Raw genomic sequence first — 25,010 nt, 5'->3', positions numbered from 1 at the left:
AGCATGATACAATAACTGATTATAATGAAGAACTTAGTTACCAAGTTAAATTATTTTTAGTGTAATCTAGGTTAAGGAATTATAAAATATGTCTGTTATGCCTAAGTTTGTATCACAATAATCTTAAAGTGTTGGCTTTAGAATTAAAATAAAAACATCTATTTTCAAATCCCAGCTCCCTCTCTTATTAACTGGATGCAGTTGGCATCTTGGAACCTCTGTGTTTTCACTCATAAACCTCCCTACCTCACAGCGTCATAGTGAGGTTTCCAGTGACTTCATAGGCAAGAAATCTTGACCATTATTAGATAGTGAGTTACCCCACCCTGCCAGACAACTGAACTATTTTAAAATAAACATTCAGAACATGATTTTGCAAAGGTTATGAATGTGGTAAGCAGTGATAGAAGTATCTGACATTTTTCCGATCATTTGAATAATGTGAAATTTGCATTAGTTTTTAACTTTGAAAATAAGAAACTACTGCCATTTCGTGGAAGATCATTCTACAATAAAGTCTCTCAAAGCATACTGTATACTTTGCCAAGACAAAGGAGAAGCAACTTCCCATACATTTATTCAGTAAAATCATTAAACCTGTCTAGGGAAATTTCTACTAAAGACGCATATATAATAATCAACTATATCCAGTTTAGTTGAGGACAAGAACTGAAATTCTTCACTCATCTATTCATTCAATAAATATTTACTCTGCACTTTCCATGTGCCAAGAACACCATTCTAGACCCTGGGCATACAACAGTAAACAAAATGAACTTAGTCCCTGCTTTCATGGAGCTAGCTTACATTCTATTGAAGGCACATAGATAATGAACAAATAAGCACACAAGAATAATTTTACATAGTAATATGTGATATGCAAGGGGGAAAAATACCAGAGGGGTGTGTGACATGTGTAATCTTGTTGCTTCTTTAAATTGGGTAGTCATAAGAGGGAAACCTGAAGAATTGACCTGTAAACTGAGGTTAGACAGACTAGAAGAGGAAAGCTAAAAGGAAGTCTTAGGAGAAGAAGACTTCACAGTGAATAATATAGAAGTAGGACCTACAGAAGTTGTTCGTCAGGGCCGGCCCCATGGACAAGTGGTTAAGTTTGCGGGCTCCGCTTCAGCGGGCCAAGGTTTCGTCGGTTCGCATCCTGGGCACGGACATGGCACTGCTCATCAGGCCACGCTGAGGCAGCGTCCCACATAGCACAACCAGAAGGGCCTACAACTAGAATATACAGCTAGGTACTAGGGGGCTCTGGGGAGAAGAAGAAGAAAGAAAAAATAATGGCAACAGATGTTAGCTCAGAGCCAATCTTGAAAAAAGAAAAACAATCTTTAAAAAAAAAAAAGTCATTTGTCTTGCTAGAAAAAGAGAAGGGCCAGCATGGTTGGGGGAAAATGAAGCCAGAAGAGTTGGTGCTAGGAGATGAGAGACCATTTCTCAAGATGCCTTGTAGGCCAGAGTAAGGATTTGGATTTTTTGTAAACGTGATGAGTCCTTTGGAGAATTTTCAGCAGAAGGATGGCAAGATTTGTTTTATAATTTTAATGAGGTTATTCTGTCTGCTGGGTGGAGAATTGACTCAAAGGAGGGCAGGGGTAAAAGGGAGATTGTTGAGGCAGCTGCAATGTTCTATGAGAGATGACAGTGACTCCGACCAAGTGGCAGGAGTGGAGGTAAAGGAAAATAGACAGTCATTGGGCCTTACTGATGGACAAGATGTTATGTGTGTGTCTGTGGATGTATTCCCACGAGTGACAGAAATGGAGAAAAATAAGAAAACCTTGAGCAGTTTGTATACAATGGTACTATATCCAAAGACCTGGAAGTATGGGAGATGAAGATTTGTGTGACAAAAACCAACAATTCAGTTTTGGCCCTGTTAAATTCAAGATACTCTTAGATGCTCAAGTGGTGTTGTCAAGCAGGTAGGTGGAGGCAAGCCTGGAGATGCAAGGAGCTCAAGGCTGGAGGCAGTCACTGTAGGGTCATCAGCATGGAGGCAGGCTTGGCAGAAGTTAACTATGAAGATTGTGTGTTTTGGGGGCGCATGTTTTTGAGTGGTATTGACTGTGTTTTAAGAACAGGAAATTTCCAACAAAGTGCATACAAGAGTAATGACTACTGGGAGGAAAATTAGGAAAGTATCCCAGAACACAAGGCAGGAAATACACACTTAAATTAATATATTTTATGCAGTGCTTTAGTGGCAATAGTTTCATCATGTAGGATTTGGGGGAGAATACAAAAAACTCACTAGAGGAATTTTCCACATCTTGACTCTAAGCAATGCTATCAAGCACTTACTGTCGCTAAGCTAATATGGGAGAGAAAAATGAAATAATTACATCTACATTGGAGATATAGCTAATTTCCAATATAATTTCCACCTAACTCTTTTAGTCTTTCAAGGTACTGACATAATATTTATTGAAGGCAATTAATTGTAATATTTGATTAAGCCATCCACTGTTGTATGGAAGTCCTATTTTACCTAAACATTATAAATATTGAAAGAGAAATAAAGACTATGTTAGTATATTTTAGTATTATTTCAAAGGATTTTCTTTCTCTAATAGCCACCATCTCTAATATGGCCACTTTTTCTCATTGAAAGAAAACAACCACCAGAACTCTACAGTAACAAAATTATTTTTAGAAAATGCATTTTTAATTATTGGGCTGCTTAATCTTTGAAGACTATGGAAAATATACAGTGAACCTTTTTATTATGAAAATATGTTCAGTTTTGAAACCAATTAAAATAAAATAAAGCATTCACTTTTTCTTTACATCATACTACAATGATGAAGCTGTTACCGCTCAGTATGCATTTTAATGAATTTAACATTTTAATGAACTGACATTATCGTAAACCCAAGGATTAGACAAAATTGAATTTACTGGTATGGAGAAAGTTTCCTCAAGAGTTAACTGTACTGTTTAAGATGGAAGATAATTCATTTTATGATATACCACCAGCTATCATCCTATGAGAAAACTATATTAATGGATTAAATAACATCATTATACTTAACTTGTACATGTATGTATCCCTTTTCTTCACTTTTTTTTTTTTTAGTGAGGAAGATTCGCCCTAAGCTAACATCTGTTGCCAATCTTACTCTTTTTGCTTCAGGAAGATTGTCACTGAACTAACATCTGTACCAATTTTCCTTTATTTTGTATGTGAGATGTTGCCACAGCGTGGCTCGTTGAGTGGTGTGGAGGTCTGCAGCCAGGATTTGAACTGGCGAATCCTGGGCCGCCGAAGCAGAGTGCGTGTACTTAACCACTGTGCCACCAGGCGGTCCCATATTTCCTTCACTTTTAAAATAAAAAACTACTGAAGTTTTTATATATTCAAATCATGTGAAATATAAAAGGCATAGACACAGGAAAAAAAATAAACCAACATTTTTATAAAGTTAAACAAGATTTTTTACATTTCCTCTTAGGGAAAATTCCATGAAGAAGAACCTTCAAATGGAGATAAGTTTTCATGTTTAAATGAGGAATCATTTATAGTTTTCTTGATTTACATATTTCTAGTGGGTTTATAGACTCACAACTTATAATTTGGGAGAGATGAATGACTTTTCCTAAATAAGTGATATTTTGGCTTTGATAGATGATGTGTTGACTGAAAATATATTTGATGGCTTTAAGCCTCTCTCACTTAGAGCACAGTGACCTTACTTGCTCCTTCTGCTATAAACTCCTCGCCCTTTGTCCAGGCCTCTGTTGAGCACTTAAGAGGCCTAGGTCCAGCACCGAAGGTGTCCTCTTAGTCACCTTTATAGCTCTTGTACCTAGCTCATAGTCGGCCTTCAATTAATCTTAAGTGAAAAGAAGAGACCTTCTCAGCATTGACGTTTTCTAAATTTTTATTCTATCTTAAAAAATAACCAATTAATCGAATTACATATTTTGATCTCTAAGGTCAGACTTATCACCATCCCACAGCTATTTTGTTGACATTTATCTTTCAAAGCACCATTCTTCTATGAACTTGCAATTTGTGTCACTGAGTGATTCTTGTGAGAAACCAGGCTGCCATGCCCTCTTCACAACTCCTTATGCTGACTGCTGTTGGGATAGAGAGTGTCATTTGAGAACACCCTTAGTTGATATTCTTTTTGTTCATACATGGTTACATATACATATTAATAAGTAATTAATACTTTTACAGGATTTGAAAATCAAAAAGTATAAAATGGATATAGTGAAGTCTTTCTCTCTCATCCCTTACTTCTTGGTTTGTTTTCCTCTGCGAAGGCGTTTGCTATTAGTAGTTTCTGTGTGTCCTTCCAGAGATTGTTTTATGTACATGCAAGCACATTCCAGCATGTTTCTCTTCTTTTTGTAGTCAATTAAAGCATACAATGCATATTGCAAACCCAGCTCTGAAGCTGGCTCCTCCAGAAAGCCTTCCTTGTTGAAAACAATGCTGTCCTCTTTTGTACATTCGTGCCTTTTCTTTTTTTTTTTGGTTGCAGTAACCTTGGATTATAACATTATATAGCTTTCAGATGTACATCGTAATATATTTCAAATTCTGTGTAGATTACATCATGTTCACCACCCAAAAACTAATTGTAGTCGATCACCACACATGTGAGCCTAATCACCCCTTTTGCCTTCCCCCTCCCCCTTCCCCTGTGGGAACCACCAATCCAATCTCCAATGCTATGTGTTTGTTTGTCGTTGTTTTTATCTTCTACTTATGAGTGAGATCATATGGTATTTGACTTTCTCCCTCTGACTTATTTCACTCAGCATAATACCCTCAAGGTCAATCCGTGTTGTCACAAAAGGCCGGATTTCATAATTTCTTATGGCTGAGTAGTATTCCATTGTGTATATATACCCCATCTTCGATGTACCTCTCAATGCAGTTTTCTGACACTGCATGCTTTTTTCTTTGAGATTGTGTGGTTTTTGAGTTATATATGGTAACTTTCTTAAATCTCTTTAGCACCCTGAGGGAAAGATCTCTTCTTGGAATATCTTGTATTCTGAAATGTGTTACATAACATCTTGAACAGTAGAATATTTGTACATACTTCATCAATAAAAAATAAATGAATGATTAAAAAAGCTCTTCTGTTACTCTAATGAAGTAGTTACAACCAGAACAGATTGAAAAAGTGAAAAATAACTAATTTATTTGGTCTCAACTCAACAAAGCAAAATTAAATGTCATATTAAGATCACCTTTTAAAAATGAACTGGGTGAAACTCATTGGGAAAACAAACTTTTCAATTGGGAGGAGCCAATGACCTTTTATTGTCTTGTTAATACTTTATTTCATAAATACTAATAGCTAAATATATTTTACTTTAAGATTATACTATTACATATAAATCCCAACTCTGATAGTACCCACTTATAGTGATTATCACCGTCTAGTAGCAATTACATAGTATTTGACGGTCTGATCCTCAAGACCTTAAAGTACGAAATCTTTTATACACAGAAGAGGGTTCTTGAAAATTGTTAGCTATTGAACAATCAGAGGAATTAAAAATTGACAGCCGATAAACTCATCTAAAATCAGATACAAAAATAGAATTGCAGCGTTCTTCTTGTTTACTAGTGTTCCTAATTGCTAACAACAGTAATGCTTCTCATTTACGAAGTGCTTCCTTTGCTTCACGTTGTGCTTCACAAAGATCACTTTGTTTATTCTTCGTAACAATCCAAAGACATAGCTTTACTATCCTCATTTTAACAGATGAAGAAGCTGAAGCTCAAAAGGCTCAGAGGCTTGTGTTAGACCATCCAGTCAATAAAGTAGCAGAGCCGAGACTCAAACCCAGGCCTCTGACTAAGCCTATTATTTTAGCCACAATGTCATGTTGCCTCCCTACCAAATAAACATTTATCAAATAGAAGCTCCAGGTCCCACGAAAGGAAATGGGCAAATGGTGGAGAGGAAGTAGAGTGCATTTCAGAAATAGGAAACCGTGTGAAGGCCCTCGGTGGAAAAGATCCCATGTTCCAGGACCTGAGGAAGGCCAGTGTGGGTCGACTATTATGACTGAGGGGACAAAGGTGGGGTAGTAGAGATTTTTAGAGGATGGGTCACATAGAGTTAAAGAGGAGGGTAGGTAAATATTCTGCTTGGAGTTCCTGGAACTGCCCCGGCATAGTTATGAAGAGTGCTTCCTTTTGCTTTCCAAAGTGTTTAGTATGGAGGATAAAATATAAGGTTATTCAATTTATAGGTAAGGTTGAAGATTTTAGATTTCAGAAGGAATGAATAAGTTTTTCCTGAGCTACTTGAAATGTTAGAAGGGAAACGAGAAATCTTTTAGTCCAAACTCCACATCCGGCACTTTTATCTGCTGACAACCTCCCTGTGATGGATTGAGGCCATCTCTATAGAGACGTAGTGAAGTGAAGGTCTTCCTTTTAAGTAAATGTGGGGAAAAAAAAACATGTCAAGGGCAGTATTAGGCATGTGCTTCAGACATCATTGGATAAATATATGTAACATCTAATTACTTGAGATCTACTAATTTATTTTGAAAATATCCCATTTGCCAACTTCAGATTTTCTTTTTATTGCCAACATTTTAGACATTTGCCCTATATCCTGAACACTTATAATTTGACTATTCACTGAGAGTACTGAGAAAAAAGTTACTAGTTTTATCATTTGTACACAGTTTTGGAGAAGAGTGAGATGAAGTGTTTGATATTTGGTACATGGAAATGACCAAAATGAGGGATTATAATAATTTGTGAATTTTAATAATTTGGCATCACAAATATCCTTGATTAGGAAAAAATAATGAAGGTTTGGTAGACTTTCTGATAAAAGAAGGTTTGCTAGACTTTTCTGATGAATCTTATTACCTAGCTTTGGTACCCTCTCATAGAGAAGCTAGAACACTGAGATGCAGCCAGGCAGTTATCTCTATGGAGGAAGTTGGCACCTCTCAAGTAGGAAGGAAGTGGCTCTGTCTGTTTATTTTTTTATCTATTTTTGGAGTGAAAGTGTACTTTCTTGTCCTAGGAATAACAGCAGAGCATAGAGAATAAAAATATAGCCAGAGACTCAGAAGGCTATTTGATTTCTTCTCTTGCTGCTAAGCATCTACTCTGTGGATGGCCAAGGTTGACTCTAGGGTATATAAGAGGAAAGATGGGATTTTTCAAACCTTCCTGCTTAAAATGACTTCTAGTTTCATATAAGATATGAAGGTTTTATTAAAGTATGCATACATAATTTTTAAATATTTAAACATTTTGGGGGAAAACATACATATGATAAATTTTCATTATGAGAACTCAGTATTACTTACACCTAAAAAAAGATGTGCATTATTTGTTCTTTGGTATCAGTTTGTTTTCATAGACTACATGGCAATGTTGGATGGGTGAGGTGGTGGGAGGGTGGTGTACTTAGCATCAGGAATAAAAGAAATGGTGTTTCTCATAGGTAAACAAAAATTGTCAAGCGCATTGTTTTCCATCTGTTGTCAGTGGTGTAATATGAGTTTTCTGAAATAATTTAAATATGGTCTTTAGCACATTTGCATTCATAAAAAGTGCTTGGATATGCTCCTTGCTTCCTCTTCTCCTGCTCAGCTGTCAAAACATGGTGATGCTTTTGAAGATTTATGGTAGATGGGTAATGAGATTGCTGAATGTTAACTGCAGCATTCAGAATTCATTTGGTGGCAAAAGAAAAGAAGGTTACTGGGTCTTTGGGATAGAGTAGAGAGATGATAGAGCTTTTTTTAATCAGCCAATTTAAAAATAAATATGCTATATTCTGGATTAGGAAACATTTCAAGCTTCTTGTCATGTAGTAATCAAGTAGAACATTTCCCAAAGAATATAGAATGTCAAATTACATCCGTTTCAGCAAAATTTGTGACAGCTCAGAGTAATGCCCATATTTTGTGGTGTGGGCATATGCAAATCTTAATATTATATGGGAAAGGCTGAAGCGTCCACAGCCACGAGGGGCATGATTTTTAAAAAACGTTCTAATTGTTGCATTAAAAATTCAAATATGGTCTCATACAGTTACACTTTTGTCTATGTTCCTGGGCAAAAGACGAAAATTAATAGTATACTCTGAAAGTGGTCATGTTTAAGTTCAAGGATTATGGTGGAATTCATGGTTACCCTCTAAATCAGAACCCTAGTGATTATGGTTACAAAATGTGTTGTTAAAATAGGTGAAATGATGGAAATTGTGAAATCAGCAGAATTAAGTTGAAAGCCAACAGATGCATTATAATATATATCCCCCTTATTCAGAGATTTGTTGAGTTTCAGGTAGAGGGGAAAAATGATAAAGCAACAGTAGTTTCCAAGAAACTGGCATTCTTGACAAGGAAAGTTGACCTTGACCTTTTTCTCCTTCCAACCCTCATTTCATCAGCAGGGGTGAGATTACTTTGAGACCCTGCCAATAGGTAATAAATAACACATAAATTCCAGGACACCCTTGCACTGTAGGGTGCCCTAATGTGTAATAATCCTTAGACTATTGAGTTTATAACTCATGACATCTGGCAGTTACTTGGCATTGTAATTCATGTTGATCATGCACATCAGAATACACCATGGGAGGGAAATATCGGGGCGATAACCCGTTGATACTAGGAGAGGGTGGAGTGACAGCAAGATGCCGCTGACTGTGTCCCTCTGTGAACTGTACAGTGTTCACAGAGTGCTGTAAAAGCTAATGCTTTTGGATAAGGACTAACAAGGCAGGAGGAGAGTAGTAATCTTTTGGGATCCAGAATAAAGCAGCTCATTAATATTTACTTGATAGCACTCTTTATCCCTTTATTTAAATTGACAGATGTAGCAAAAGGCAGTAATGAATCCTGAAATTTGAATTTAAAGATATACCTAATCAGTATTTTAGGTATATTTTAAATGTAAATGTGCACTTAATATATAAATATATTGAATTTCACTTTTCTTTTACAAGTGTATATAGATGATATTTGATCCTCTCAAAATTTTGTATTCTTTGGTCTACTAGTGAGGGCTAAATGAGGAGGGAGAGAATGCGGGGAAGGGGAGAGAAAAAAGGGAAGTAGCAGGCAAAAAAGGCACTCTACAAAGCACGTGCAACAAGCCTTCCCGATATCCAGCAGCCGGACTGCTTTGGCTCGAGACTCATGGCTCACGGGACAGAAACCAGATTGAAAGGCTAGAAGCAGACAGATGGTTATTTGTAATCATCCTGTAAATGTAAATCCTATAAAGATGTTGTGATTATTTATTTATTTGTTGGTTGATTCATTTATTTTATACACAAACCCAGATCTAGAGAAAGTAGGAGGCCGGAATAAGCTTGAGATAATCTGCTGTTTCCCCTTGTTACCGTCTTGAGAAACGTTATTTAATGCTTTTTTTTTAATGCTAACCTGCGTAGTCCTGAATTGTAAATTCAGTATAAGATTCTTCCAAAATCCAGATTTATAGGTATCTCTGTGACCAAGACCTGTAAGAAGCACTAAACAGGCAGATGCTGAAAGGAGGTTATTTGGGTAGCAGAGCAGAGCATTTTGGGGATGTGGGGGGAGGTATTTGTTCTGCGGTAGAGGAAGGCATTGCCTTGAAAACATTTGGGCCAGTACCTGTACCATCCTCCTCCTCACATTGTATATTTGGGCACAGTCTCTAAGTTGCCCTCACTCCTTCGAGCTCTCTGTGATTCTGGAGACATCAGTCCCACGTAAACAATTTTGTGGACAATGGCTCTTTAAGGAAGAAAAAAGAAAAACTGATTAAACATTAATTAACCTCAATCCACAACTTCCTCCTAAGCTAATGGATAGGGTACGCAGATCCCTGTCAAATATCAGATGCTAGGCTTTGCCAAAAATAGGACTTCCAAGTGTTGAAGGTATGCCAACTGCTGGCTCCTTAACACAAACCAAAGGAAATGATTGCCAGAGACAGGCCTCGAGTCTGCCGTGGTCACATGTCACCAGTTTGCAGTGCCACATGTGATCCAAGAGTTTATGAATGATCTCAACACTTGGTCCCCAAGGAGAACATATGCATTACAGAGGTTACGGATACAAATTACAGAGAGCACGATGTTTCCATGCAATTTCTAAGAATCCTTCAGCAAATTTTAAACATTAATGGAAAACATTAAGGGAGACTTGGCACTCTTAGCAAGACTTCAAATTATATTGCGGGTGAGGACAGAGCAGAGCTAAAAAAGATTCAAGAATAAAGCCTTGGCTAGGAAATTTGGAGCTGGCCATTCCTCTGGCGTGAATTGTATGTTTGTGTGTTTTATTCCCTGCAGAATATCAGACTTCACAAAATGCTATGACTTGAAAATGAACAAGTCACAGGGCATCCTTGTTTATTCAACATGCTCCAATTCATACCGCTGGTTTGTCTGGCTCATTTGCTGAGTGAATTTGCTGGCACAGGGGGTCTTCGTGGAATGGGCGGTGTGAGCGTCTCATTTTGGAATTGTCAGCATGTTGCAGAGGTGCCTCAGTGCCAGAGTGTCAGCTTGCGCAGCGGTAGCAGGATGTCTCCCCACTGGGTTATTTTTTTCCCATTCCCCTTCTGTGCAGAAGAAATCACTTATGACTTGTCCCCTAACTATTGGATTTTATTGTCTATTTAGCTGGTGGCTGGCCTGTCCATTCTGACTATATTTTGTTCGATTGTACAAATATAATAAAGTAGTTTATTGTGAATGATGATTCCTCTTTAAATTTATTTGGTCCTTCAGTTATTGAAACTTCAGAAAAATACAGAATTATTGTAGCTTCTCAGTGGGGAGCTTTCAGTTGGAAGGGGAAACTCAAACTAGCCTAAATATGAAAGAAAACTTATTTAGATCACATAACTAGAAAGTCCAGAGTTAACACAGTCTTCAGGATTGATTTCTCCAGCTCTGTTATCAAGCACCTGGATTTTTCCTAATGTGCATAGCCTCTGATTCCTCCTGAGGCTGGAGCTCCCCCTGGGGTCACAGCATGGCTGCCAACAACAGCCGTTTGGTGCAGCAGGACAAGAGTATGCTTTCCGTGCAGGTAGAAGACCTGAGCTTCAGGCTGGTTGGGATGACAGCTGATCATCCGATGGTGATCAGTGGTGGTGGTGCTGGTGCTCGTGTTGGTAGGGTTAGGGAAATAATGTGTACCAGATGTAGGAATGGCTATTGTGTTTTGTTATTTTTTTTCTAGTGCATTGTAATATTTACCATGGTATATGATAATTTGTGCAGTTTTACTAGTTGCACGTAAATCTGTTGTTTCTTTGAGTGATTGTGTCTCACCTTCTTGAACTGCCTGGCTTTTTCTTTGGAGATATAGGAGCTTGTAGGTAAGCAAGTCAAGCACACTGTCTCTTAAATCCAACCATATTAAATTGTTCTTCATAAATGACATTTTAAAATCAAATTAAAACATTGTGGTCTGTTTTATATAATAAGAAAAAGACATTAACATACCTCTTGAAGAGGATTTTGTCAATTCAATGAGCCCATCAAGAACACTTGATGAACTCTTCTGATGCCCTTCAAAATGGGAACCCCCTTGGAGGGTTACCTAGTCCAGTGTAAGTACAAAAGGAAAATCTTTTCAGATGAGTGAGTCCAAAGCTGACATTGAGGGAACAGTAGTGTTTAAAGGAAGGATTAGGAAAAAGTACAGAAACTAAGTGGTATCTGGGGGAGATTTTCAAGCGGAAAGACCATCATATGCTAATGTACATTGAGAATTAGATGTCCCTCTGTGTGTCTAGGGCAGGAGAGTTGCAGAAATGTCTGTGATAAGCCTGGAAATATAAGTAGGGACCTGATTCTAAACAACATTTGAAATGATATTAAGAAGAGCATTTGATCTTGACCCATTTAATAAAGTTGTGAAAAAGGAATAGACATGATCATATTTGCATTTTAGCAAACTCATAATAGCTACAATGGAAAGTTTAAAGCAGAAATCAGAGAAAAGTTCAAATCAGATACTCTTGTAATAATTCAAGGAAGAGATAAAGACATTCTGGGCCAGAGCGGTGGGGACAAGTTAAATAGAAGCAAGTGATATTACAAATCAGTATAGCATAATGACTGTGTGTAGAGTTTAGTGTCAGACACAGAGTTCAGACCGTGTTTATCTACCACAGTGAGTCATTTCAGACGACCTATTACGTATCTATGATGCCAGGTTTTGCACATTCAGTGTGTATTCATTAAATATTAGCTATTACTGTAGGGCAATTACTTTCAAAATAGCAGATCGAAAGTATCATTTGTGTGCCTGCTAACTGGTACAGAAAAGCAAGGTTTTTTAAAAAAAATTCATATTGAAAATCAGCCTTAATTTCATCTATTATTGATGTGCATGACTGAAGGCTTCTTGAGTATCCTTTTAAGTATTAAGACTTACTCACGTTTTGTGTTCATAAACTAGATGTGCACCAGATAAGCATCACTTGGGACTGCTGGTCAGTTTTCTGCCAAGAAGTCTGATGCCACACAGCTCTGACAGCTCATGGGCACCTGCAGAGAGAAGTCCTGCTGGCAAGGACACTTTGTGTTCAGTGTTGCTTTGAGTTGCCCTAGGTTCCAACTGCTGCTATTCATGATTTTAATTACAATTTCATTTTAGATTACCTCTCTCATGATCAATTTAGTTCATCGTGGATGGTTTTCTTATCCAGTGATATATGTGAATATTTTCATCAATAATATTTTTAGGCTCTACCTTTCTAATAACTAATTGGAAGCATGTGTACATTGTAATTCAGAAGTGTATCTTTCAGAAGTCTATTAATTATACAGTCTCATCTCATTGCTAATTTCTTTTAATAAACTAAGATGGAAATGTCTGAGTAATGATTTCCCTTGCCTTTATTGACTGAGGTAAAAAAAATTGAGAACTATTGATTTAAGACAGAAGGGAGAGGACTTGGTGAGTGAAGGAATGTGGGAATGTGAAGAAAAGGAGCCAAAGTGGAAGCTCTAAAGGCACAGATAGATATAAAGCTCTTTTAGGGCAGTATATTAGTTACTTATTACTGTGTAACAAATTACCACAAAATTTAGTGGCTTAAAACAGCACACATTTATTCTCTGTGTGTGGGTCAGGAACCCAGATATGAGTTAGCTTAGTCCTCTGCTGTCAGATCTCTCACAAAGCTGCAATGAAGCTGTTGGCCAGAGCTGTGGGCTCATGTGAAGACTCAACTGGGAAGTTTCTGACCCCAAACTTACATAGCTGTTGGCAGGACTTGGGCCCTCAAGGGCTGTTGGACTTAGGGCCTCACTTTGTTGCTTGCTGTTGGCTGGAATCTGCCTTCACATCGTTGTCAAATGGGCCTCTCCATTGAGCACATGTCATCTTGCATGATCAGAGGAAACAGATGAAGAGAGGGAGGGAGGGAGACAGAAAGACAGAGAGAGCCAAAAAGATGAAAGTTACAATCTTTTATAACCTCATCTTGTAAGTTACATTCCATCGCTTTGTAATATTCTCTTCGTTAAAGGCAAGTCACAAGGTCCAGCCCACAGTCAAAGAGAGGGGATTACACAAGGGAATACATACCAGGACGGAGGGATCATTGAGGGGCCTTAGAGAAAGAGCCTGCCACAGGCACCATCATGGCATTCTTCCTTTATATCCCTTAACTGTTTTATAGGACAGTGCAAAGCACATTGTAGTGTTCAATAATATATTCCTGCAGAATTGAAATAATCGGTTACAAAACTTTATGCTATAATTATAAGCTATATTCTGTCAAACACACTAATAATTCAGAATTTTCTGGTCTTCCAGCATAACTTCCTAAATCACGGTGCATGTCAATGTAAACAGAATGCAAATCTAATCCAGGTTATGACTAGCTGGGTGAACTTCCATTTGCGCTTTTAAGCTCATATGCAGAATTGAATATTTGGGTTCTAGCCAGTTAAATTTCTTTTTTTACCCCAGTGGAGATTTGAACCTTTGTGCATATTCTAAACTTAGATCTGCAAGCAAGTACTGTATCAAAAGTGTAGCTATTATATCTTCTTTCATTGAGGTTTAACTTACCTCCACCCTCCCAGCTTTTGCCATTTTAACCAGATTCTTTTCAGTTCATTAGTTTTATTTCTCTTCACCTATCTAAAGACCTGTTTGGAGCTTTAGGTAATACACGTATCGTTGCATGCCCTTGTTTTGACTTACTCGTCAAGCCACACTGAAAATGTAGCTCTCAGTTCTTTCTAGAATAGAAGCTTAAGGAAAAAAAATATAGACTCAATTTGGACTTGCCATATTTACAAGATCATTTTAGTTCCCTTCATCTAACATACGTGAATCCTTTTTATAGAGAACACCTTCGATTCTTTATCACTTGCAGTAAAGCACAGGGCAAAATCCAAGACAGAAGTGATTAATTAGCACAAAAATTGGAAACAATACTTATTATTTCCTTTTACTTTGCTTATGTTTATGAATGGATATATAAACCTCAGAAACATAAAAGCAAATATTAGAACATATATATCCTCCTTTACAATTTGAGAAGAGTAAAATTAACTTTAGTTTTTCCTAAAAGTAAGTTCTCTACTGTTCTAGAACCTGCTGAAAAGGATATTTTTCTCTTGAATGTTTTATTTGAGAGAAAGGGAGAGAGAAAAAACACATTTTATCACCCCAAAGACTTAGAGTAAAAGAAATGATATCACAAAGCAAAAAATGAATTAACTGAACACTATATAAACTCCAGAGAGCATTTTACAAGTTGAAGAGGGTACAGTACCAATTATACTATTATCTCACCCGACTCTCTGGGTGAATGGTTTGAAAGCCTAAAATTATAGTTGATGTTAGATTTCTTGGCTTCATTTGCAAATTGGAGTCATTTTCTTTTTTTGTGAATGCCATAAACACATGTTACATTGTTTAAGAGTAGCAGTCCTTAGTTTGTTATGATATTTTTCTCTTCTTTGTCCCTGATGTCAAAGGACCTTTTTTTCCCCTAATTTGGCTTGTTGCAAATTGATGTAACGCTGTGTTTCTGAATGACTTGCAATGGTCTTAAGTACCATGTGATCAGAGGCTTTTTGGCATGTCATTTGTTAGGAGACCAGTTCTGGAGAAGGTCCTCAACTGGCCAGATGTGTCATTTTGGAACAGATTGAGGGCCTGCCAAAACACCATTTGTTGCCAGTCCCGGATATTGTAGGGGTGCTCACCACCCTGTTACCATATTTTTGCACGTCTTAACATTGCATAAACAGGCAGCTGTTCTGTATTTAGAATATAAATGAGTCACCAGCTTGCTCTCCCAGGAGGATTTACCTGCAAGAAGGAATGAGGATGTTAACCCTTTCTCAGCCCCTTGCCTAAATATCGCATTTAAATGCACACTTCTCTCAGCCCATTCAGAAGCAAATCCTTATGCATAAAAAAATCACACCTTTCTTGCCAGTTAGACAAGAGAACCAAAAAATGTGCAGTTTGCCACGATAAAATGGAACACATTTCCTTAGCAGTGAAGGCAATAAATTAATCATCTTATCAACTGAGAGTGAGCAATTTGTGCTGAATTCTTTCTTACTGCTCCTTCAATAGGAGACAGGATTCTCTAATCTCGTAAAGGGCCATGACTTCATTAAGATGGAAAACCTTGTTAAAGGATGTGTTGTAAGAGACAGGAAAAGAAAAGCCCTAAAAGTCACTCAGTTGTCTCTCTGGAGCTATTTTCAGGACAGAGATTTTTATTTATTTGGAGAATGACAATTAACCTGGAGACTTGGCCCAACAAAAAAGCAGAGTGCTGAAGTGGATCTCATTACAGGACACCAAAGGCAGTTGATGTGACATAATCCACATTTGCAGCAGGTGATTTACATGACGGGCTAGCACAAGCTATGTAATTTTGATTTCAAACAGCTTGACCAATTGATATATATTCATATAAGTAATATGTATGTGGGTGTATTTGTACATGTGTATATATGTACATACACACAAACAGATGCATGTACAGATACACTTATCTATTTGTGCATGTGTGTATTTGTTGTTTTTATCTCTAGGCACACTTAGGAAAGAAACTTATCAGTGTTGGAATACCAAAGAATAGAGAAAGTCAAGGCAGCTAGGAAAACCAGAGGCAGTTGAGGTATATGGTATATTAGTTGATCTAAACTACTTTTTTGAATGTTTACCCTAAAATAGACATAGTCCTTATTTGCTAAACAAATCCAGCGTTCTGCAATCTGATAGGGTTGAGTCAGTTCTCCAGGCTTCTCATCTTGCCAGTGGAAGAAAAGCACACACAGATAGATAGGTAACATTTGGAGAGCCAGGCATGCCAGATTTTCGGAGGTTACAATGGAGATCCAACCTGCTGTTCTCCTAATGAAAGGAGGGGAAATTCAGACTGGCAAAACTGCTATAAGGGATATCTCTGCTCCCAATGTCACGCTGCCCAGATGTCGCTTGGCAGGTGGAGATGCAGAGAGAATGAAAATGTAGCCCTGTCTATGTGGGTGCTAGTGCGTTGCAAGAGTGAACAATGAGTCGATCTTCTGAAATGTAATGAAAACAGTGTGGATCTTGTCCATATTCATGTCATAAGAAAGAGTTTTCTCAAAGAGTTCTCACCCCACTCCCCCTCCCAGACTAACACACATACATGTTCATAGACCACAGGCACATGACTTGTTTCAGGGTTTTAAGCATAACTTGACAATTTATTTTAATGTATTTATATATATATATATAAATATATATATAAAAGCATATATATATATGCTTTTTTCTTTTCTTGAGGAAGATTAGCCCTGAGCTAACATCTGTGTCAATCTTCCCCCACTTTATATGTGGGTTGCCACCACAGCATAACTGACCAGTGGTGTAGGTCCGAGCCCAGGATCCTAACCCAAGAACCCAGGCTGCCAAAGTGGCTGGCCCGTTTTGCTTTATAGAAAATAGGATCGTACTACATAAAAAAGTTTTGTACCTTGAGTTTTTATTAAATCTTAAAACTATGTCAGGAATATTTCTCATCTTATTTTCCTTACACTTATCTCAGTTTTTAAATCAGATTCTATAGCAAAGGTGTGTGATTATATAGTCAGGCATTTCTCTGTTGAGGAGCATTTAGGTTGGTTCTACAATATTTTAAGGTGGGCATGGCTATGCTCTCAATAAATATCCGGGAAATTTTATTAGAACAAAGTAAGATTTGAAGTTACCTTTTGCAAGAGAAAGCTAATGTTAACCATCATTAAGTTTTCTTTTATGACAATTGTTTTTTTTCAGTGTTACGAGATGACTTCCGGCAAAACCCCACAGATGTTGTTGTGGCAGCTGGAGAGCCTGCAATCCTGGAATGCCAGCCTCCCCGGGGACACCCAGAACCCACCATCTACTGGAAAAAAGACAAAGTTCGAATTGATGACAAAGAAGAAAGAATAAGTGTGAGTTAAATTAAAATGAATGCCTAGACAGATTAAATATCATCTTAAAAAGCATGTATTTTATTATTTTACTTATTGTTAATGAAATTGTAGAACTGTATTTGAATGCTAATTACCATTTACATTGTACTGTAAGGACGGAAAAAGGATAACCCATCACAAAAACTTTGGAATGAGGCTTCAAAGAGACAAAAATTATATAAATCAAGCGTCCACGATATATTAATAATTACACTAATCTGGATATGTAAATATATCTTTGCAGTACGGTGTTGATGTCTTAGCTCTTTTTAAGATCTCCAAATGCTTCTATTGATCATGCAGTATGTGAGCGTTAAAGTGTAAATGGTGGCCACAAACCATGTTAACGACAACACTTCTTTTTGCTCTATTTTCAAAATCCTAAGAAGAGATAATTTGAGGTGATGAGTACTTCAAGCATTTTATACATGAATTCATTTAAAAGTTTAAGAGATATAAAGTAAAATCAAAGGAAAAATGACTGGCTGGTTCTGCAGTTCAGCTCTTGGAGAAAAATAGTCTGTTTTCAGGGGAAATTGATGATCTGGTCCATCAGTTGATTAATATTCAAATGAAATATCCAGAAAATGGCAAAGAGGTAGAGAAGGGGAATGGCATGCAATTATTTTATTTTTTCAGAGGAACCACTCAGTATTTGCATATATTGATGCAAATAATCTATAGTCAATCTGTAAATCAAAATGGGGGTGAATTTATTATAAGCCGGATCTGGGGACTAGTCTGGGGCCTTCCTTCCCCAAGCAAGGAAGGGCACCAAAGAAGTGGGGTGAACAGAGTGGTTATGTACCATTTTTGAACAAAGAGCATACATCACATATGATAGGAATGTCCCTTTTACAATAGTCACAAGATTGCTTTCCTGGGACAGCAGATCAGTGAACACAGCAGGTCGGTGGTCACAAGGTGAGTGGTCACAAGGTGAGTGGTCACGAAGTGAGCACAGCAGGTCAGTAATTAATCCTTGGTTTAGGGAGAGATGCTTATCCTAAAGGAAATCCCGATATGAAGGAAGTTTCATCCCTCACTTTAAGGGCATCAGTGTTGTCTTTGGGCATAGTAAATATTTAAAGCAGATGTACAATGCATGCTCAACAGGCCACGCCAGGCCCTTTTGGAGAAACAGGGTCAGACCTAATTAGTTTTAAGCCAAATAGCTTCTTCATAAACTCCAATATATCCTATTGCTTTTCATTTATTTATCGTATGTGAAGTTTGTAAGTGGGAACCAGTCCACTGAAATAGTAGATAATGCTTCAACCTTCTGACATTATTCTTAGTATAATTTATATATTAGGCACAGTAATTGAGAGTGAGTAAATTTTATTTGTAATAATGTCTCATTTAACTCAACATATGTGTCATTTCTATTGAAAGTCCATATAGTCTGGGTTTTTGTTATCTTTAAAAATATCTTGTAATGAGGATTTTTTCTTATGTGTACATTGTGACTACATCACAACACAGAACCGGATAGGCCATGTAAGACATCACAACATATATTTATATGATTCCAGCTTGAACTGTGAAAATCTACATTTCCAAGGAGAATTTGGTTTCCAATGGTCTGTGCTTGGGTACCAAACTTATGCAAATATGCTCTTGGTGATAGAGCAAAATCAATGTTCAAGGGTTTCTACTTCACGTTTGTATCATTTAGTTTTTGCTTTGTAACAAACTGCCCCCAAATACAGTGACTTATAACTATTTTATATAATATAGAATTTATATGATAACCACTAACAGTTCTTTGCTCTGGGCCAGCTTGGTAACTTTACTAGACTATCTCATACTTCTGTGCCTTATTTAAGGGTGTGCTGGCAGCTGGATGATCTAGGATAACCTTACTCACATGTCTGGCAATTGACTGGCTCTCAGCCCGGCATCTTGGTTCTTCCCCTCATGGCCTCTAATTTTTCAGCAGGCTAGCTCAGGCTGGTTCCCATGGTGGTCTCAGGGTTCCAACAGTAACAAGAGAAGACAAGTCCCTATGTGTAAGCACCTTTCTTCTGGTGAAATGTTGCTTTAGTTTCATTGGTTAAATCAACTCGTATTGCCAAACTCAACTTCAAAGGAAGGAGAAAAGGCCTCTGTGGGCATTTTTATAACCTACCATCCATCATGCTTTACTGCCTCTAATTGAGAACAGGTTGATGGTCTTTTCTTCCCAGGTAAAAAAAAAGTTGAAAATCTCTTTCTGTGGCATGACAAGTTTTAGAGCCTGAAATATCTCTCATGAGAACATACCTATATGAGTTTTGCTTGCCTATGAAATTAAAAACTAACAAAAGAAAAAGCATATTCATATCTCTTAACACTCAATCATTGTGAAGTTAAGATTGTTGAATTAGATAAACACAAAAAAATGGAAAAAAATCTGTGAGTTGATGATACACTTACTGAAAACTTAATTCTGCTTTAATCTTCTCTTTAACAATTATTATGTTTGTTTATTCAGTCAATAAATGCTTCTAATTCAAGAAACATTTAGGGATCATCTAATAGAAGTCAATAATTTGTACCAACCCATACTCATCATTTAAAAATTTTATTTGTTTTTATCCAACCTGCCCTCCTCTTAAAAAATTATCTCATAAACACAATTAAGTTAAGAGAAAGATAATTCATATTAACAATTGAAATGTAAGCTCCACACAGGCTTAGATTTTTATTGAATCTCAAGTGTGCAGAACATTGCGCAACCCATGGAGGTACTCAATAAACTCTTGTGGAATCCCTCTGTGTCACTTGGGTTTCATTATGTTATCCAAAGAAGATATCTCCTGCTCCTTTCTGATGACAAATGTCAATGACAATTCATTCAACAGAATGTCAGAGTGAAGACCGACCACTGGGATTTAATGGGGGCAGTCTCAGGACTCAAAATAGGGCCAGGAGAGAGAGGACGACTGTCTTAAAGAGCATTCTCTAGAAAGGAAGTATGGAGGCTTATATTGAGGATGGAGGGAGAATTTAAGAGAAGAAAGGACACATGCAGAAAAACAATGGAGGGAGAATTTTGTGTCTTCGACAATCGGCTATTTCCTTTAGGAAAAAAATGTGCTTAAAAATTTTTTATTATTTCTTAGTGACCTTTACTTTCCCGTTTCTTTTCTTTTTTTAATTTTCACAGATCCGTGGTGGGAAACTGATGATCTCGAATACTAGGAAAAGTGACGCAGGGATGTACACTTGTGTGGGTACCAACATGGTGGGAGAAAGGGACAGCGATCCAGCAGAGCTGACTGTCTTCGGTAAAACTCTCTTTTGAATTATAGATTGCTATTTATATCTACCTATACTTTGCTTTTAAATATACTTGTTAATACTAAACACCAGGGCACTCTGGGATAGTTACTTATGACTTGTGGTGAGCAATGACGTCCTAGAATTGTCTTGTTTCCATCTTTCAGGTGAAATCTTCAATGTAAAGAAAAATAAAACTTTGAAACATTAATTCACATACTTTATTCATAAATTTATAGCATTTTGCCTGTCATCAGAATGTAAAAAATTACTCTTTCTCAAAATCTATTTGAGATATTACGTGTCCGAAGCTTATCATTCATTCCACTGTGCTGCATTTATGAAGTATCTATTATGTGCAAGACACAAATTAAGTTTTTAAAAAATTAGAGACTGCAGTGCAAAGACATTTCACTTGCTTTCTACTTTAAAAAATTTCAAATTGAGATATTTGCAGTTTTAGTTCACGATAAAAAGCCTACTTAGCTGGCTATACACCCACACAAACAAAATTAGAAAAAATAAATAAACCATTTTGTTATAATATTCATATTTCTTCAACTTTAGGAACGAAAGGGCTCTTTAGCTGGAGTAATTCCATTGATTAGATCAATGATTAGCTCTGTATCACAGAAAGAGAGGAGAAAGTGTGAGGAAGGAGAAAACTGGGGATAATAAAGATGGCGAAGTGACAGAAGTAAGGAATGTACTACAGGACCGCTGTGGAAAATTGAGAGAAATAAAATGACAGAAAACTGGGGAAAACAGGGATCCTAAAGATACTGGAAAATGAAACATTCTTTTAGAAGATATTGAAGTCCCATTCAAGTCTCTGTGTGGAGATAGATATACATATACACACACACACACAGATGCACACGCACAAGCACACACATATATACACACATTCATTCAATTTTATGCACTATTTTGACTCCTTATTTGGGAAGATGATGATTTGGCCCACTTGTATCCTCTTCCTTACCTTCATACTTTCATTTTCCCTTTTTCTCCAATCCTTCCAGTATATTGACTTTAGAGTAATAATTAATATATGTGTGTGTATATCCATCTACATATATATAGGAGATAACTATATCTTAATAAAAGATTTCACTGTTGCAGATATTATGTGATTTTTTTTAAGTACAAGAGATAATTGTGATTTTTAAATTACTTCTTTTGTGCCAGTAAAATAATCTTCTGGTTCCATGCATGATATGATAGGATCCTATTTCTGGTCACTACTCCAGAACATGCCTGAGGGTAGTGCCCAAATCCTGCATACATCCTTAAAGAAACTTCTTTTGCAGTTTGGGGTGTGCCATCCCATGATGTATTGGGATGCCACAATGCAGAAAGAGCCATATTTTGATTTCTATTACATTTAGGGCATTAAGGTGTCCTTTATGAATATGAAGCAGAGAGCAGACCTCTCTTTTCAATCACTCTGAGTACCGAGTAATCTCTGGTAATACTCCTTGCGGATACTAAGCAGCTTGAAGTCCAAGAGAAATCCCATAATTCATTAAAGAAATTGAATAGTAAAAATAACATTGTTCACAATATGCACGTGAATTTCTGTCGTGCAGAGATCAGACAAGTATCAGTTTGCCCTTAAATTTCATGCAGTCATCTTTAAGAGTCTCAGAATGTGCTTCACTCTGTAATGAATAAAATACAGTTTTGCTGGTAGGATATGAAATTAGTGGTCACTGAACATTAACAGTGAAAACCCACAAGTACATCTACTCTATTTAAAGGAACACTCATCGCTTTTTTTCTGTAACTGCCTCAAGCTTTGGAACAGAAAAATGTTGGATTACAGCAGTATATACTGCCTTCAGAAGGAAATTGAAAGGGTTTAACGTCATTACTCGGCAATTAGACCTACCAAAATGTGACTGTGTTAAGAAATATTTACCCTACTTTTCCTAAAGACATGAGAGGAACCAGAGGAGATCCCTAAACATGTCAGGAGTTACAGGGGAACTTCTAAATTATTTTGAAAATAGCTATAAACCAAAGAGATTGAATTTGTCTAGAGGCAGTTCCTCTGGAAGAATTGATTTAGGAAGCTGAGAAACGTTTATCTGATGGTGTAAACTAGTCAGAACTGACCTAGGGGGTTATAAATACAATATTAAGTTGAGGGAAAAACTGAAATTCCATTATTGATAAGAAAACAACATCCAAACCCAGAAATAAAACTTAAAAACAGTAGTAATGGTCAAAATCAAGGATGTGACAAGTATTTCATGAAAGATATCCCTTCTGTACCTTGTTTCCCCAATTCTTAGGGAAAATAAAATAACAAGTATGCTATGTATAATGAAGCCTTCTTTATTTTATTTTGCTGGCTTGCATCCAGTAGATGTTTTCTAATAACCCTCCTTATACTTGATCATTGTTAGGTATTATCATTCCTGACCTAAGGTTTATAAAAGTAAAACCGGTTGTATCTTTACCCTTCTTCCCTCTTCAATTTTATTTTCATGTAGCAGCTATTCTGCTTTAAAAAAATCTGCCTACTATAGCCACTCTATAGCTACAGAAAGTTTTTAAATGCCCTTTTCAACTCAATCTTTACTATAAGATGCATTATATAGAAAAAGCGACTGATGATATTTAATTGTTAAAAATATAATTCACTTATAAATGGCAAGAAAAACAGTGAAAGGAATAAAGGGTCTTGGCCAACACAGTAGCCATCTGCAAGTGTTTTGAGTCTGTAGTAAGTGAGTTTGGACTTCGAAGTTTTTTAGTTTGAAAATTGCAACTTATATTTTAAAAATCTGCCCGTTAGACAAAGACATGATCAGCGTAACTTAATGTTCAAAATGTTACTCTACCATATCCCATGAATCATTTATTTTGTTTGTTTTTCTTTAATATTTGCTGGCCATAAAGTAACATCCTAGTTAAGTGAGCAGTACCAAATCTAAAAATTAGAAATAAATATCATAGTGTAAATGGACATTGAAATCTATGGCACAGCCTAGATGCCTTCATAAAGAATACTCCCCAGCACTTCGCATAAGTTCGTCAAGTTCTAAAGATCCTGAAGACAGAGAAACTAGAGTCGAATTACATAATGAAATTTCTAATCATGGGTAGATTTGGAATATCTGTTATTCAAAATTTAACAGTCATTAAAAAATAAAAAATAACATGAATTTTTTTCCAAATGATTTTTAAATGTTTATCAAAGTAATACTTGAAAAAAGATTTTATATGTTACATTTCTGATATACATTACAAAACTTACAATGAAATCAGAAATATCTTGCCTCCACTCCTTCTCCCAACACACACACGTACACCAAACACACACACACATACGCATTCCTCATCTTTGAGCATTCCTGCAAGCCTGTTTCATCTTTTTCTTCTGGGATTTATTTTCATATTTCTAAATATATGCTTCCTCTGCAGTTTTATACACTATTTTGACTTCCTATTTTGAAAGATGATGATTTGGCCCACTTATATTCTCTTTCTTACCTTCTTTCATTTCCCCCCCTTTTTTTTTAATCCTTCCAGTATATAGACTTTAAAAACATTGGTTATATTAATATTCAGAATTTGAGTTATTATAACCATGTAAATCTTAATTAGTATGACGGCATTTCTTTTCGGGCACTGTACTTTTTCTTCCTTGAATTAATAATAAGCCCATTTTCCCTTTTACCTATGTTTGTCTACACCTGTCATGAATTCTCTTGAAATCTCTAACAGAAGGTTTGAAATCCTCTAAATTCTATTTAGCTGTCAAGTCTACCCTCACTACAGGTTTCCTGGACGCCTCAGAGCTCCTGCCCAGACTGGGCTGGGATGCTGTTTAGGTCTGTTCCAGAAGCTTCATCCTGATATTTATCTTCCCTTTTCTCTAATGCTGGATTCCCTGTTTCCTGCATCCTCTTTTTGTTCTTTTCTTGGTTCACTCCTCTGTTCAGAAGAGAGTTTCTCTCTTGCTTTCTGCTTGACTAGAACCTAGAGCACATTTCTTTATTTTATCTTCTAGACCAAAATGCCTTTATTCTATCCAAAACTTAATCGATACTTTAAGTGATTATAGAATTCTACTGGTAAAAAATATTTTTGCTCAAAATATTAAAGTCACCACTCCAATATCATTGAGCTTCCGCTGTTGCTTTTGATAAGTCTACTGTGATTCTGATCCCTATGCGATCAATTTTCTTTCTTTTTTCTCTTTCCAGACTTTTTGTACTGTCTCTTTATCCCAGTGTTCTGAAACGTTTCAATACTATGTGTTGATTC

General features: G+C 36.7%; 1 protein-coding gene across 19 annotated transcripts in view; it reads left to right on the top strand.

Annotated features, from left to right (window-relative positions):
- ROBO2 (roundabout guidance receptor 2) overlaps positions 1-25,010 on the top strand; it is a 1,206,434-nt gene that overhangs the window by 1,023,542 nt on the left and 157,882 nt on the right. For all 19 annotated transcript variants that reach the window (XM_070488704.1, XM_070488697.1, XM_070488701.1 and 16 more), the window contains exons 3-4: positions 17,287-17,444; positions 20,617-20,737. In XM_070488704.1, coding sequence (XP_070344805.1) covers positions 17,287-17,444; positions 20,617-20,737 — 279 coding nt within the window. The remainder of the gene's footprint in view (positions 1-17,286; positions 17,445-20,616; positions 20,738-25,010) is intronic.

Source organism: Equus asinus, chromosome 18 (genome assembly GCF_041296235.1).
Source record: "Equus asinus isolate D_3611 breed Donkey chromosome 18, EquAss-T2T_v2, whole genome shotgun sequence".
Lineage (NCBI taxonomy): Eukaryota > Metazoa > Chordata > Mammalia > Perissodactyla > Equidae > Equus > Equus asinus.
Note: the sequence above shows the minus strand (reverse complement) of the source record. Positions and strands in the feature narration are given on the sequence as shown.